Source organism: Rousettus aegyptiacus, unplaced genomic scaffold, assembly GCF_014176215.1.
Source record: "Rousettus aegyptiacus isolate mRouAeg1 unplaced genomic scaffold, mRouAeg1.p scaffold_m13_p_1, whole genome shotgun sequence".
NCBI classification, from domain to species: domain Eukaryota; kingdom Metazoa; phylum Chordata; class Mammalia; order Chiroptera; family Pteropodidae; genus Rousettus; species Rousettus aegyptiacus.
In genome coordinates, this window is record NW_023416284.1 from 109,136,939 (window position 1) to 109,154,965 (window position 18,027).

Below are 18,027 nucleotides of genomic sequence, written 5' to 3' on the forward strand. Positions count from 1 at the left end.
ACCCCACATTTAAACACACATGGAAACAATAACTTCTTTATTTTTTCTCTTCCATTTAAAGGAGAGACAAAACAACTTACGTATATCTAAATTATGAACATACAGTACTTCTCTCCTTTTTGATTGTGGTATATAACTTTGCCTTAATGATAGCCTTTATTTTGTCTATGGAAATCCATTGTCTTATTTAAAATTTTTCCATGTTATGTATTTATTTACAAAAATAATTTTGTATCTTTAAAAAAATACTGGAAACTTATTAGGGAGAAAGAAAAAAAGAAGATAAAAATATAAGCAAATAAACAAGATAGTTCACTATAGTATAGTCTCACTCCATTAGAATACAACCAAGGTCATTGGAAAACCAATGACCTTGGTTGAAATCTAATCCTTTTCTAATACGGTCACTCAAAATTGGATCTGTCTTTTCATTAACTGAATTTTTCTTGCCACCATAAACTTTGGTCATTTCAACCAAAGGAAGTACAACTTACATCTAAAACCAATTACAGCACTCAGGCTTTTCTTACAAATGTTATATGCACTTTATTAAAGTGACATGGTCTGTTTATCTTGTCTCCATAACTTTGAAAATCGATGGAAAATTAGCTAATGTCTTAGAAACAACTTCTTTCTTAAGGAACAAAGAATTTGTTATACATTTCATGGAACAAAGACCTTGGTGAAGAGCTGCAACTGCTGCTCCAGGAAACAGGTAAAAATCAGAGGAGATTTTCTCTCTCTTCTCCTTCCCTATATGCCTTTGCTTTGTGATCATGCAGACAAAGTAGGAAATTTGGCTATGGAAGAGGTGGCTGAATGGGTGAAATGATGGACCCAACTTTCAAGTCCAGCTCAGACTCAAGTTTATGTTTTACATACTCTACTTAAAGTCTCCAAAGTATTCTCTGAAAAACAAGTCATAGTTCTTACATTTTTTTTTTAACTCGGAAGCCACATTAGATAATTCCTTTCCAAATGCTACTATGAGTTTATTCCAATTTATTAACTCACACGGGGCTGAGATCAAACCATGGCTGCATTTGGATAATTCGGTATAAATAAATAGGATAAAAATGCCAGGTTTGCATACTTGTCTCTCTGACCTCAACTGCATTACACACTCCATGAGCTTGATACAGTCTAATAATTATTAACTGATATTAATGGGATGTACACCATGATATACTGATGGCCCTGATCACATAAGTTACAAAAAAGATTCTATCATCTATCTATCTATCTATCTATCTATCTATCTATCTATCTATCTATCTATCTATATCATTATAAATGGTAAACCAATGTCTAGATAGTTCATAAATGAGCTTTAACAATACATGCTAATCAAAGCAGAATTTGTGGGATTTATAAGTACCCTCGTACTGGAATGTTCATGTGCCTTGCAGACTTAACGATATCCTCAAACTTCTCCATACTTTCTTCAATAGAACAGTTAATATTCTTCTTGCTAAAGGATTCAGATGCAGCACCAAAAACTGATACTTCAGTGGCTCCAGCAGCAACCTGAAAAATATCATTTAAGGCAAAAGCTAATAATTTCAAAAACGCAAATGACAGCACTACAAGAAATATTAACTATTCTATAAAGGTATACTTGTATTCTTTAACATCTGCCTTACAGTTTAAAACTACATTCCTCTAGTATTGCCAACATATACTGTTTTGAAATGTAAAAATTTTTTATAACAAAATAATTCCACAAACTAACACTCATAAATCTATGAAGCACAGAAAACACAGTGATGATGTTCCAATATAATTTTGCCTTTCCTAAATTATATTATTCTCAGAAATTTAACTCTAATTATGGAAAATACTAGCACCCCAATAAAACATCTTAATAAATTATTGAAAGCATTATTTTTAGACCAACTATTAAAGTACAAATAAATGCTGTTTTTCTTTTCCTACATCTAACAGAAACATCTTTTTCCAATTTGTCATTTAGATTTTGCCCCAAATGTTCTTCTTATCTTTTAACCTTGTTTCCATCATTTCATACTGCAACTACAACCACACTCTTATGTGCCTAAATGCCTAATCCTCTTGTCAGACTTTAAATCCAAAATGTTAGCTAATCAATTTCCCCTTTTGCCATCTTCACTACTTTCTTTAGGCTTATCCAGTGAATGTTTTCAAATGTCAAGCCTCCCAAGTTTTTTAGCGTAATTTTTAAGACTTTCTATTAATGTATCTCTAGCACTGTACCTAGATGCTTACGCATTCTGATATCCTATTAATATATTAAGAAAAAAATTCTGTTGTCTTTCCTCCAACATTAAAAAGAAATATTGGCTTCCACTCCTCTGCCAAAATAAACTTTTAACCTCTAAAATTAAAATTATATTAACTGAACAGCTACAATGTACCTACCAGTATTGTTATTAGTACTTTGAGTGTTCTATTTCTAATAGACAATCTTGTAAACTAAGTATTATCCCATTTTACAGGTGAGAAAACTGGACAAAGAGGCTAAATTGCCAGGACAAAATCATAAAGCTAGTAAACATTCTGGAGCCATGTTTTGAGCACAGGTTTGCCTGATTTCTGAGCCAAGATTTGTTTCACTCTCTTACTTGTCCTTCTAAGCAATCGCAAGAGTATCCCTTCAGAATCTTTTCAAGGTGGATATATGCCCTACTTTGTTTAGGGTCAAATGATAGTAACATTTAACATTCTTAAAATACCTCCTTTTTCTTGACAATCTGATAAACAATTATATCAAACAAAAGAAAAGATTAGTGGTTTTAACAAGATACACTAACAGGTGACATACAGACTAGCACCCATAGCCTCAACTTCATGCAACACAGTCTGAAATAAAAAGAGTGAAAAATATTCATTAATGCCAGAAATGGTGGTTGCAAAACTTTTACAATAAAGCTATATAAGCATAAGACCTCAAGCCTTTACTTAAAAATGCATCAATCTGTCTTGTACATGTAATTGTTAAAGCTTTTTTTGCATATAAATTCCTGTCACAGAGGACGGAAAGAAGCCAGAAGAGGAACAGAGAAAGTTGTTAAATGCAGTTCCAATGACAGCGATTAGCTTCACCTAGAGGAATGGAATGACAGCAACAGCAAGCTGACAAAAATAATCATCCATTGCAATAATATTAATAACTATAATATTATACAGAGGAAGGGTTAAGTTATTTAAGGTTATTAAGATTAGATTATTATTGCGTATTTAAGAGGGATGCAAAGAATATATTTTCAAAAGAATTTCATCAAAATGGATAACTGTATATTGATTCTTGAATGGTTAAACTGGAAAAACCATTTATGCAGAGCACTTTAGTCCCTAACTCCTCCACGAGTTTACTGCTCTCCATGTATTCATGTGAGTATATTAACATAGTATTTACGCAGAATAAGAAGTGAGCTACATTTAACACAAATTTAGCTTTGTAAAGACCTTTAAAATCATAAGAAACATTTATTTTAGGAAAACTAGTAGCACACTTACAGCACGGTGAAAACCTTGAAGATTAGGAGTAAGGACAGGATATCGAACTCCTGGATATTGATGAATGCTTTTCATGACTTCAGTGTGATCAGCCAACTTAAATACAGAATAGTTATACATAAATATGTAACTCTGAATATTCTATCAAGCACAGTTTTAGTTTTTCAGGAAAGTTATCATTACACATGTAATTACATTCTATAAACTTGTGTTTGAAATGAAACTATGCCAGGGTGATTACCAATAGTCAGGAATTCTAAACTCTACTATTTTCACTTGACTCATCTTTATTCTCTTCCTTTAATTTCATGTCCCAAGCCTCAAATACTCCTGAGAATGAGGAGAGTTTGAAAGGCAAGATGCTATGTATTTACCATCCGCATGAAATTTTATGTCCAAATAATTTTCAGTGTATGAAATTTTATGATATTTAGTAAAATGTAAATTACTCGTCTCTATTAAAATAATTTAACAAGGCTGATATCCTAGTCTATTATTTGGTTAGCATAGATGTTTTAGTTACTAGTCATAACGCTCTACGCAGTACTATCATCTGATTACTATTTGTTCTTTTAATGCAAACAAATGAATACAATGGAGTACATGAAAGAAAAATTTAATCCATTCTACCAAGACTTTATTTTCCATATTTTGTATATTTAATATAAATCTATAAAAGTTCAACTTTGAATTAAAATATCAAAATCACTAGTTTGCCACAGAGTACATAATTTAGCCTCCTGGAGCAATAACTGATAATCAAATCCCATAATCATCACACAAAGAAATTACCATTGACATAACCATGAACTCTGCACACTTAAAAATGATAAATTGTGGCATGAATAAAAACATAAGAAATATATAAATAATAAAAGTTATACAAAATGAGCATTGATAAAAATGTATGTAATAACATACACTAAACCAAAATTTGTATTTTCAACATAAGAACAGATGAGGGAAGACTTGTGTTTTATCTATACATTTTGGCTTATTATAATAAATATATATTGTTTTAATTTAAAAGTGAAATAATTGTATATGTATCAAAGTATAAATGTTTTTCTTAATATAATCACAAATTTTTGAAAATTTTGAAATATATTTACTCTTATTGGTTCACTGGTCTTGACTCTCAGTTAAATGCCAATAGAATTTAGTACTTTTAATAAATATAATTTGAACTCAATTTTAAAATACATTTTAAATCCAAAATTAAATATTTAAGATGTGAAAAGTACCTCCCATTGACTGCTATCATGCCTTACTGACATTTAAGCTTTCATCTTTCATTCAATCCAAACATTTATTTCTATGTAAAATAGATTCTCCCTCACTTATTTCTTAGGGATCACATGCTCATAGGGATCACATCACCCACCCCACAGCTGCATCCTTTACAAAGTCTATCCACTGTAGTTATCTGCATTCCATGAAAGCTGTCACATTTAATTTTAAGCCTATTTGACTTTATTCTAGATGTTCATTGAGCATTTACTATTTCTAAAGCCCTATGCAAGGTCCTGTGGGAGATATAAATGCAGGAAAGTAAAGTCCTTTGACTGAAAAATTTGCAGTATAGTTGGGGAGATAAAACAGATACACATGGAAAATTAACCCAAAGGAACATACTGACTGTAAATGAGTACACATGGTGCCAGAGGTCAGAGAGGAATAAGATTGTTAGGTCTCTGTGATCCTTGACAATGGATGGCATATTAATATTTCCCAAAATATAGCCACCACATTTCCAACCTCATGCTATTCCATAATCTCACCAATCTCCATTGAGAGGAAGACTGTTTACCTTCCACTTGAACCTGGAAGGCTTGTGATTGCACCAACAAATAGAATATAGCAGAAATAATACAATAAGTCCTGAAGCAAGGTTATAGAAAAGGATATAACTTCCGTGTATGGCTTTTTCTTTGGGGGAGCCACTGTAAGGAAATCAGTTGACATACTGTGAGAAAAAGTAGCTTATGCAGAGGGTCCACATGAAGAGGCCCACATGGAAAGACACATGAAGAGAAACTAAGGCTCCCCCAGCCAACAGCCAGCATTACCCCTAAATCTGTGATCGAAGAAGGCTTTAGATGACTTTGACCTCCAGCATGCGAGGTACCCAGATTAGGGCACAGACACTGTAGACAAGACTACCTGTACCCTGATCAAATTCCAACCCTCAGGTTTTGTGAACACAGCAAAAGTTTTTTTATACCACTAAGTTCTTAGGTAATTCATTACATAGCCATAAAAGCCAAAACAATGAAAAACTGGGAGGCTGAAAAAGAGGGAGAGACAGGTGCAGAGGTAGGAACACATTTTCGGCTAGAGAAGATTATCGGTAAATAATCGGGGAATAGATTATAATTGAGGACCGGGGGTTCACATCATTCTAAAAATTCAGGATTTATTGCGAAGGCAATAGAAAGCCAGGGGAGTAGGTATCAAATTAGCAGAAGACTAGGATAAATGCACTATTTTAGGAAGACTAAGCTGGGAGAGATGTAAAGAGCAGTTTAGAAAGAGATCAGCCATTCTCAGGCAATCCTAAGAACCCAGCTAGTGACAAGTTCTGTTGTGGAGAAATGGTGCAAGGAATAGAACTCCAAAAGAAAAATCAGTGTCCAATAGTACAAAGAACATGACTTTACTCAAAAATATAATCCTATTTTATAACCTTTTAAAAAATATTTAACATTTGTGCCTATTTCAACACAATTCTTGATTGCATTTCATGAATTTAGCCTTTGAGCTAGAGTGTGGGCTCTTTCTGTCTCTAACTTGTTCTTTCTCTCACAGACATATGTACATGGAAATATGCCCAAATTATAATGAAAAGTTTAGAGCACTTATTCCTAATTTCAAGCAGAAAGAAAGGTTACTACTAGAACAGATAATAATGTTCATATTCTTAATACTTATGTCTAAACATAGTATGTTTAAATATCTATTAGAGACATTTATATTAACATGATAACACATAGGAATAAAGAGTGCTTCTCTAACCAATACAAAGATTTGGATATAGTAGGCAGTGCATCATAAAACAACATAAAGGGCATAAAACAAATTTTAATCTTCAAGAAATATAGGTCATGTTGTCCTGTAAGTGATTATTTATCTCTACATGAAATTTAACAACAATCTTAAATCATTATAAAGAAATTTATATAATGAAACAATGACTTAATAGGTGTTTCAATCTCTAGAACTAGAAAATAAACAGAGATAATAGCAATTAAATTTTTAGATCATGAAAACTAAACTTTGATCATCGGTAGAGATATCTTAATGAAATTATGATAAATATGTTAATTAGAATTCCACAAATCAGTAATTTTTAAAAAATATCTACAATATAATGAGGTCATTTAAGAAGTAACAATATTCTGTCTAAATTTGGTCAATAAAGACAATTAAGTAAAGAGCTTTAGGAAATCCTGATAGGCTATAATTTTATTACAATGAATGAAATAAAAGTTTCAATTAAAGGTATTCATTTAACTCAGGAAGTTTATGTTTATTTCAATTGCGATGTTATTTTAATGTCTGAAGTTTATTATTCAAACAATAACAGAAATATTCCTTTATGGTATTATCTTGATATTTTAATGAAACATTTCTACATCTGTTTTGATTTACCATATTTTTAAGATTCTGTTGTGACTTTTCAAGATCATGAAAATCACCATAATTTGATGGGTAAAATACGTCGCCATCATCTGGCCACAGTCTGGAGATGGCAATACCTACGTCTGTTTAGCCAATGAAATAGGCAATACCATGGTAACTTCTTAGGCATCCATATTTTGATATAAATTCAAATCATCCCAATATTTGTGCAAACTTTGCAAGAGTTTTAAAGATATACAAAGACTGTCAAGGATTAGAATGTAATGTGTATAGTTAAGAGATTCTATTACATTTGCTACTAACTCTATCATACGGTGATTAAATCTAGACATTTCGCATTATACACGTGTAGACATCTTTCTAACATTTTTCTTTATCTAAATACTATAATCTCTCCTAAATATTTAGACTTTCATTGTGTCCTCAACTCACCCAAATTCCCTGATATTATGGAGTTTCAAGATAATGCATATGAGTATGCAACTATAAACAATGAGAAAGTGTTTCTCATAAAACTGAGAGGGGAAAATATTAGAAGTTTCAATTATATTTTGCAACTAGACTGTGATATTTATCATTGGGGGATACAAAGGTTAATTTTAAAATATCATGAAAACTTAAGAACTGATTTTTATAATTCATTTTAATATTTGAATACTGACTTATTTCAATGTTATATACATTTACTATATACCTAACACCATGGCAGAGAAAAGTGAAGCAGATGCGATCTATATACATTAAATTCACAGGCTAGTGGGGAAAGATATATGTGTTTGTGTGTGTATTAAAAATACAAAATAATACAAATGTCATGTGATCTGAAATTCTATGGAACAGAGATAAGGAAGTATTTTCCTTTACAACCTAAGCTAGAATGACAAATATTTAACTAAACCTTGTCTAGGCCAAATGCACATAATTTGGAGGCCTGTTTTTCTCAGGAGGAAAATATTCAGAGTTTAAATGGAGCAAAACTATTCACAAAGATTAAAACTTTTCAAAAATATTCATAGAGCAATACTAGATATTCATATATATTTTTTCTATGAAAATTAAACTTTCTAATGTACTGTTAAAGGAAAAGGTTTAATAAGCCTAAACTTAAAACAAACTTATTTATTAAAATTCTTTGGATAATTATGGGGTGACATATTTTATATAAATTAATTTTTAAAGTAATATAATTCTTTCATTTTCAAGTTCAATAAAATATAAAGTAAAACTACTTGTTGTCCTTTACCTCTCTAACAACTGATAGCGAAAACTGAGTCATCATTGATTAAATTTTGGCATGGTATACTAAGTAGGAGGAAGCTGAGAACTGCTAGGAAAAAAAAGGACAAGGTAGCCAGAGATTTTAAATAATCTAAATAATAATGTGTTTGAGGAGAGATAAGATAGAGTTTAAGAGGTATGTTTTGGTGGCAAGATGCTTTTACTGCTCTGGAGCAATGAAGTGTGAAAAAAGACAAAAGGGCAATTATAAAGTGTTGCTTTATCTATAGGCTGTGTTTCCCATAATAGTCTTCAAGTAACAAACACAGAGGTGAAATATCATTTAATCTGTTTACATTGCTATATTTCTTTATGTGTGAATCCAGGTACAGACTTTGCCACTTCAGAGAGCTCACAATTGCTGCACTTTTCAAGAATAAATATTTCAAATATTTAAAATATATAACATAAAATATAGTTCCCAATTGTACCTCCTATTAAAACTATCACTCTAGGAAAAGCCAAGAGTCCATACTCACTATGTCTACAATCTCTGGTACTAGAAGTATTTAAATATTTGAGGAAAAACAAGTCTCAAAAGCTATGGCCTCGGAAGCAATAGAAAATTCTTCCAAACATTATATATGTAAAATTGTAAGTGAATGAATCGATTTTCATCAATATCATATTAAATAAAAATCTTTTTATAAGAAATATATTCAATATATAGTATTTACAACTATAAGTAAAACATTTATATATTTATTTTTTTATAAAAATCACAGATAATAGTATACCAAAATTTTTCACTATGAAGGACACAAAACTGTAGTAATTCTTCTAAAACAAACTGTAACTGTATATAAGGTTACACATCACAAAGCATTATATCTTAGCATGACATTACCAACAATGGATTATTAAAATGAAATACTTTCCTAATTTATTAATAATTTAAAAATCTTGATCAATGGTGCAAAAGAAAAGACTGACTCATCTTTCTAGCCTCTCTGTAGAGAATATTATAAAGTGCTGTCATGAGAAAGGGGCAAACGAAGAATATGCAGTCATAAATTAGAAAAAAAAATGAATACATTAAGAAAAAAACATAAAAGGGCTATAACTGGCAAGAAGGTTGAATCAATAACTTAAAAATTCTGAACAAAAAAAGAACCCCAGACCAGATGACTTCCCTAGTAAATTCCACCAAACATTTATAGAAGTCTTAATGCCAATCCTTCTTCAAACTCTTCTAAAAAATTGAATAGGAGGGAATCATTTCAAACTCATTATTTAAGACCAGCATTAAGAGCTGGTCTTATAAAACCCTGAACCAAAAACAGAAAAGACACTATAGTGAAAGAAAATTAAGGCCAATATTCCTGATGAACATAAATGCAACTATTACCAACAAAATACAAGCAAACCAAATTCAACAGTAGATTTAAGAGATCACACACCATGACCAAGTGAGATTTATCCTTCCAAGGCAAGAAAGATTAAGTATATAAAAACAAATTAATATGGTACCGGCATAATGACAGAATAAAGAAAAAACCACATGATCATCTCAATGTCAAAATTTAACAAATGCTTTGTCAAAAAGCATTTGACAAAATTAATACCCTTTCATCACAAAAACTCAAACAGACAGGACTCTCTAAAACCATAATAAAATTACCTCAACCCAATAAAAGCCATATATGGAAAGCCCACAGCTAATATCATACTCAACAGTGAAAAAATATTTCCTCTAAGGTCAAGAATGAGACAAGGATGCCCACTCTTGCCAAATTCTTCTCAACATAGAGTTGTAAGCCCTACCCAGAGCAATTAGGTAAGAAAAAGAAATAAAGGTATTCAAACTGAAAAGAAAAAAGTTCTGTTCACAAATGGTATGATTTTATACATAGGAACACCTAAAGATTCTACAAAAAATCTCTTAGAAGTAATAAACTCAGTTAAGTTGCAGGATACAAAATCAACATATATATATAAATATCAGTTGCATTTCTATATACCAACAACAAACTATCCAAATAAGAAATTAAGAAAACAATCTAATTTATAATAGCATGAAAAAAAATTAAAAAACTTAGTAACAAGCTTAACCAAGGAGGTAAAAGAATTGTACACTGAAAACTATAAAACACTGAAGAAAGAAATTAAAGAAATAAACAGAACAACAACTTATGTTCAAGAGCTGGAAGATTTAATACTGTGAAAATGTTTATACTACTCAAAGCAATCTACATATTCAATGTAATCCCTATCAAAATCCCAATGGCATTTTTTACAGAAATAAAAAAAAAAAACAATGCTTAAATTATAAGGCATCAATAAGGAGCCCAAATAGCCTCACCAACCTTGAGAAAGAATAAAGCTGGAGAAATCAGACTTTCTGATTTCAAAATATATTACAAAACTGCAGTAGTTAAAATAGTACAATACTGGCATTAAGACTGACATATAGACCAATGGAACAGAATAGAGAGCACAGAAATAAAGAAATGCATATAGACTCAATTTATCATTGATAAGGATGGAAAGAATACACAGTCTGGGAAACGGGAGTATTTCATGAACAAAGTATGCTCGGGAAACTAGATATCCACATGCAAAGAATGAAATCAAATCCTCATATCATACTATCTATAAAAATCAACTCAAAATGGATTAAAGACTGTAACATAAGACCTGGAACTGTAAAACTGCTAGATGATAACATAAACAAAAAGCTTCATAACATTAATATTGGTAACGATTCCTAGGATATGACATAAAAAGGCATCAACAAAAGAAAAAACAAACAAGTGGGACTACACCAAACTAAAAAGCTTCTGTACATCAAAGGCAACAATTAACAGAGTGAAAAGGCAAATTAAGGACTGAGAGAAATTTCTGCAAATCATATATCCGATAAGGAGTTAATATTCAGAATATATAAGGAATACCTACAACTCAATAGGTAGATAATAATAACAAAAACAACCAAATTAAAAAATGGGCCAATAACTTGAATAGACATATCTCCAAAAACCTACAGATGCCCAACCATTACATGAAAAGATGCTTAACATCACTAATTATCAAGGAGATGCAAATAAGAACAATGACATATCGGTTAAGACCCATTAGGATGGGAATTATAAAAACACAAAAGGTAAGTGTTGGCAATGATATAGACAAAATTGAACTCTTGTGCACTGTAGTCAGGAGTGTAAAATGGTGCAGTCTCTACAGAACACAGTATGGAGGTTTCGCGAAAAATGAAAAAGAATACCATATGTTCTAGGAGTATCACTTCTTGGTATTTATCAATGGATTCCCGTGTTTATTGCAGCATTATTCACATATCTAAAATATAGAAACAATCCAAATGTCTATGGATGAATGAATAGATTAAGAAAATGTGGCATATACATACAATAAAATATTATTCAGCCCTGAAAAGGGAAACACTGCTATATACAACATGGATTCACCTAGAATACATTACAGTAAGGGATAAAAACCAGTCACGAAGGACAGATGCTGCATGATTCCAGTTATACGAGGTATCTGAAATAGTCGGACACATAAAAGCAGAGGGAGAATGGTGGCTTGGAGAAAATGCCGGGAAAGGGGGAATGGTGAATTGTTATTCAGTGGGTACAGTTTCAGTTACGTAAGATGATTAACTTTAAAACTTTTACACTTTCGTGAGTTTTTTTTCTCATTCAATATTAACATTTCTATTTAATTTTGTACATGGCATTATATATTCTTTTTTTCTTAATGAAGGTTCTCCAAATGAATACCATAAGAACCTGAAGTTCCCTATAAGTGGCTGGCCCATGTCCCCTAGTGATTGCCAGATCTCAGCCAGAGAGAGAGATGGCCCTGGACTGTCCAAATATTATAGTTAGCAATGGCACAGCAGTTGAAGTGGTGAGACACAGATGCTGGACAGCTACTCTCAAAACTGAATGACCTCGGTGACTAGACCAAATCTTGCACCTTACCAAAGACACAAATCCTTGAAGAGAAAGGAGATTGGGCCACACCTACAGCATGTTCCTTAGAAAATTGCATATTCCTTAGTTCAAATGTTTGTGCTAAGGTACCTTGAGAGGCAACACGGTTAAAATTTGACAGTACTTCTGAAGCATAGAAGAGGAAGTAAAGTTACTTTACTTTTATCATTGCTCTTATCAAATTTTGTATGATTTATTTTGATTTTGGGGTCTCTCTCCCTGACTAAATTATTAGCTCCTTGAGGACTTTGCATAAAAGGGACATTTAATAAATGGTTGTTGAATTGAAATGAAATTTCTCCTCCTTGCCATTTATTCTAGTTTAAATTCTTTTTACATTTAATCCAGTTTGAATCGTGGTTATTTTTCTCCACTGATTCTTCTAAGATTTGATTGTTACTAATGATAGTGATAATAATAAGAACAATTACTTTATGCCAGTCTATACGTTGTTTATATGTGTTGAGTTCTTTATGTACAATAGTTCTTTAAACATTTTTAAAGCCTAGTGAAAGGCAGAGTTTCTGTAGAAGAACTAGACAGAAATATTAAGGATGAGGAAGATTACCCAGCTAGTGACTAGGAGAGCTGGGAGGGAAACCAAATCTATCAGACCATAAAGCACATTTTCTAATACCTCCTTGATAAACATGTCCTCTGTATCTTCTATCTAGTATTCATATCTTCATCTTAGTCACTGCTAATGGTTTTGTGAATCACAATGTCAAAGAAAGAGTTCCTAAAGAGATCTCACCCACAGACTGAACAGGTTTTTGTGTGTGTGTGTGGGGGGGGGGGCAAATTTAATCATTAATCAGTGTCTCCCAATCTGCATACATCAGAACTGAGGTACTTGAAAAAAATAAATACAGATTTCTTGAGCCCACCTGTAGAGATTCTAATTTTGTTCTGCTATAGGACCAAGGGATCTGTAGTCCCCAAAACTTCCCAAGAAATGCCAGATATCAATGTGACTTGGAATCATAATGGATTCAGACATAAAGGCTGCCACTAGGTTTAGGGAGGCCAAATCAGTGTCTCCTTAAACCCTGGGAGACCCCCACCCTTGCTTTCATAAGGAAGTCTCACCATTTTATTTTTAATTGGAGTCAAATCCCAGTTTTGTGGGTCTAAAAGGATCACAATTTGGAAGAGAACATTACTAGCAAAAATGGAAAAATATCTAACTTTTGTAAATTTTACTAAAACATGTCCCAGTGAGCACATTGCTAGGACCCCTCTCAGGGCCTTGGGAGAGATCTATACGAATATTTTATGGTAATTTTCCTGTCTGTAGCATACATTAAGGTTCTAAATAAAGTTTTATTCAGGGTGAAAAAAGTTCTGCAGATAAAATAAATAAATAACGTTTAGAAAATCCCTGCCTTGGTGGAATTTCCTATCTTGCTCTTAGCAATATCATAACGATAACTAAGTATTTCTCTGAAATAAAGATTTATGATATCTCTAGTATTCCTCTTATCACTCCAGAAGTACTGTCGAGAAAAAAGTGAGGTCAGTTTGGCTTATTCTTGGTATATCCAAGAGTACATTTGACCTTTGAATAATATGTATTTGAAATGCATGGGTCCATTTATATGTAGATTTAAAAATAAATACTGTAAAGGTATTTTCTCTTCCTTATAATTTTCTTAATGTTTTCTTTTCTCATTTACTTTTTTGAAGAATACAGTATATAATACATATAACATGAAATACGTGTTAATTGACTGTTTATGTTATTTGTAAGACTTCCAGTCAACAGTAAGTTATCATTAGTTGAGTTTTGGGGGAGTCAAAAGTTACATATGGATTTTCAAGTGCCCAGGGGGTCAGCACTCCTAACCTCTGTGTTATTCATGAATCAGCTGTCTATTTATTTAATAAGCCATTTAAAAATTTTCCAGGAAATAGACTTAAACTTGTGGAACTATAACCTTCCTTTTTACCTGCTCATTAATATAGTTTGCTGAATAATGTTTAAAAATATACTTAAAGGATCTTTGGTTTTGTTTTCCCACCACCACCACCATCACCCAGGACAACATTCATATATCTTTAAAATAAGCAGGATATGTCAGAAGGTATTTGCCTACAATCTCCACTGGCCAGATGAGACATAACTGATAGTGCTATTTTCTGTGTGCCGGAGTGCAGCAGGAAAGACAGATATAGAACATGCAATTTCTTCAACACATGCCATCGATTACTATAAAAATGTAAATAATGTGGTTTCAGACCCTATAATTCAAAACTCAATTTGAGCAGTAACTCTTTTTAAAGGTAATACATTCATAAATTCAGTAATGAGAAAAAAATGAGACTAGAGCTCTTCTTGACAACCTAGGGTGAAAATGTTCTCCCCAGCTATGAATACCATTGTAGCCTGGGTACTATAACCCCGTCTCACTCACAGACTCTTTGCACAAACCCCATATATCTTAGCCTCAGTAGCACAGCGAACAATCTTGGTCTGCCTGAAGAAATAAGACAGTTTTAATAAATCACAGTCTTACAATAATAAACACAGGAAATCTCTGGAAAATTGAACATCCAGTTTTTTTCCTACCCAATACCCTGTCTTGGCTGCCACTGCTAAAATGGTCTGACACCATACTCACAAAACTTCTTAAGTCCAGAAGCCTTAAAACTAATTTGGTCTGGTGTATAATTTCCTGTAGTACTTCCTTATTCAACATTACCTTTGTTTTCTAAAGACTTTTGTACTGCTTTCTGTCAATGGAACACACATGCTTCTCAAGAGTGACCAAACCAAGTAGCATATGATCCCTACTCTTTTCCTGTGAATACAGACAAGATTTTTTGATCACAATGTATTAATGTCTACATTTTTAAATTATGAAATCAACCCAATCTACCCAATGGATTTGTGGGCTATAAACTAGGAGACCAAAGTTCCAGACAGAGAAACCAAAGTCATTTTACTCAATAACATTTCCCACTTTGCTAAGACAAACATAACGAATATGCATTAGTTATTCTTTGTTCAGGTCAATGCCTTTTGTGACCGCCCTCCTGGTCTTCCCATGTCAAAACAATCGTGTTCTCAACGTCACTCTGAAGTAGGGGCAAGAAGTCTCAAAGCTCCCAGTATAATTTTCTTTCCATTCAACTGTGCTGCCGCTCATATATCATGACTTTCTGTTTGATATTAACACTGTTGACATTGTTATTTCCCATGCATGGAAGCAGAAGTGATTGTTAAAATACTTTATTTAATTGTACTCATTCTATACTGAGTATAAACAGTTTCCCTTCCAAATTTACACTTCCTTCTGTTAGCCACCTCTGCCCACAGTGAATATCTGTGATGAGAAGAGAAGGTAAGCCTGGGTTATCTCACTACCAGGAAAACAAATGGAGATAAGAAAGGGCTGTAAACAAAAAAGGCCTTATTACCATGACTAGCAACACCATCACTACAAATACTTGTATGATCAAACAACAATGATTTGACCATCATATGGATCTAGAGATGTCTGTTTTAGTAAAGAGTAAAGAAGGCAAACTTTATACTTGATCTTAGCCAAAAGGCTGAGAAGAGAAATGAAGACAGAACTTTGAAAGTCTGGCCAGAGTGACCAATGACAAACTGCTTAATGTATTCTAGTTACTAGGTTCAATTTTATTATAACTCATTTACAGATATTCACTTCATTTTAAAATCCTTGTATGAGTTTTAATGTTTTAGGGATTTTATTTCCATTTTCCACTTTGCAATTGCCAGAGTGACCAATGACAAACTGCTTAATGTATTCTAGTTACTAGGTTCAATTTTATTATAACTCATTTACAGATATTCACTTCATTTTAAAATCCTTGTATGAGTTTTAATGTTTTAGGGATTTTATTTCCATTTTCCACTTTGCAATTGCCTTATTATATAGATATTATGGTTATTGTTAGCAACTACATGTTATTCAATTTTTGAATCCAATAAAGAACTCAATGCAGTTTTTAATAGAGACACAATAAAAGCAAGAGATGGGTAAATGAATAAATGGAAAGGATCCAATGCACAAAGAGATAAAAAAGACTGCCAAATCAAATGATGAATAAGTCAGGTCTCAGATTTTTCTTTGTTCCATCAGAAAATGTATACGTTGTTATATCTAAACAATCAATGTAATAATGTGACTAAAAAGCTCTGGAAACTGGCAACCTGTAGGACTTGGAGTAATAATACGTTTATTAATGCATATTATGAGCTGAACTCCATATTAAATGCATCAGCCTTGACTAAGAATAGTGTCACAAATTATTAATGAATCCCAAGACAGAGCAGTACAAGGTCCAAAGTAGTATTCATGTTCTAAAGTTATTAGCATGAATTTGCTTCAACACGTTAATATTTCAGAGTATTTAATTTTATATTATAAAAGGCAAACATGAATGTGAGTACCTAAAATAATTAAAATATAACCTATGAACATCTGCAATTACAAATTTGAAGTTGTCCATGACATTTATGAAATGAGCAATTCTTCAAAGAATGTTCTATATATTAACAAAGAACAAATATCTAAAACTTGGATGTTACCAAATATTATTCTAAAAAATTATAATTCTAATCAGCTTTTAACTCCATAAATTGAATAGTCGAGATATATAAATGTGGATAAAAGTTTAGAAGTATAACAAAATAAAATATAAAGTGTGTTTTCTACTTACAAGTATACTCTAAATGAAAAAATATAATTTAGAGTTTATTTTATCAAATGTGGAAGTGAAACATTAACATATATGTCTCAATGTCTAAGTTTTGAAAAAAAAATCTTTTGTTTAATGTGAGTTTTGAAATATGATATTTTAACATTCATATTTATCTAATTCTCTGTGTTTACTACATATTACTCCTAGAGAACTTTCCAACAGTTTAAACAGGCAACTGTATATTAACATATGTCTAAAAATTAGAAAAAATTACTTGTTTATTAAAAATAATTCACTAGAAAGCATAATTCTTTTATAAACACATCAATAAAATATGTCTTTAGAATCATAACCTAACTATTTAAAAATATTTGATATGATATTTTCATTTCCAGTGCTCAGTGTACAAGGATCATGAATTCTTAAAATCAAATGCTACTTGTCACGTACTTAAAACTGGTGATCAAACGGTTCACATTTAATATCTTAACATTTTGAGCTTTAAACCTAGTTTTCACTAATGGCTGTGATTCTCCATGTGAGAGTCATAACTGGAACACAGGGGAAGTATTTTAGTTCCTTCCAGTCTAGTCCAGGGTGCAGACTCTGCTTCCCTTAAAGAGACTGCACTTAAGTGGCTTAGTCAAAAGTCATATCAATGTAATAAGTTTACACTAAAATAATATTGACAATGTTTATCAACAAACTAAACAGACCATTAAAAAGTTAGATTCAATTCTTTCTGTATCAAATTGTGCCTCTATTCCACTTTTATGGAATTATATTATGTACAGACTTTTAAGCTGTGAATGCATACAGATAGTTCTAATAAGACCAAATTTTAAGGTAATTTTAATCAGGCACAAAAAATCGAATTTTAATGTGATTGAATGGCTTCAAAAGTTTCTTTCACGGGAAAACTTAAGAGAAATTCTGATAAACAATAAACTCAATATAATAAAAAGTGAGGTAAACTGTTTTA

The 18,027-nt window shown here is 31.9% G+C and overlaps 1 protein-coding gene across 1 annotated transcript in view; it reads right to left on the reverse strand.

Moving 5' to 3' along the window:
- Window positions 1–18,027, reverse strand: part of HMGCLL1 (3-hydroxymethyl-3-methylglutaryl-CoA lyase like 1) — a 154,629-nt gene that overhangs the window by 89,511 nt on the left and 47,091 nt on the right. The window contains exons 4-5 of the mRNA XM_016145693.2: window positions 3,496–3,591; window positions 1,379–1,527 (exon numbers count right to left, since the gene is read on the reverse strand). Coding sequence (XP_016001179.1) covers window positions 1,379–1,527; window positions 3,496–3,591 — 245 coding nt within the window. The remainder of the gene's footprint in view (window positions 1–1,378; window positions 1,528–3,495; window positions 3,592–18,027) is intronic.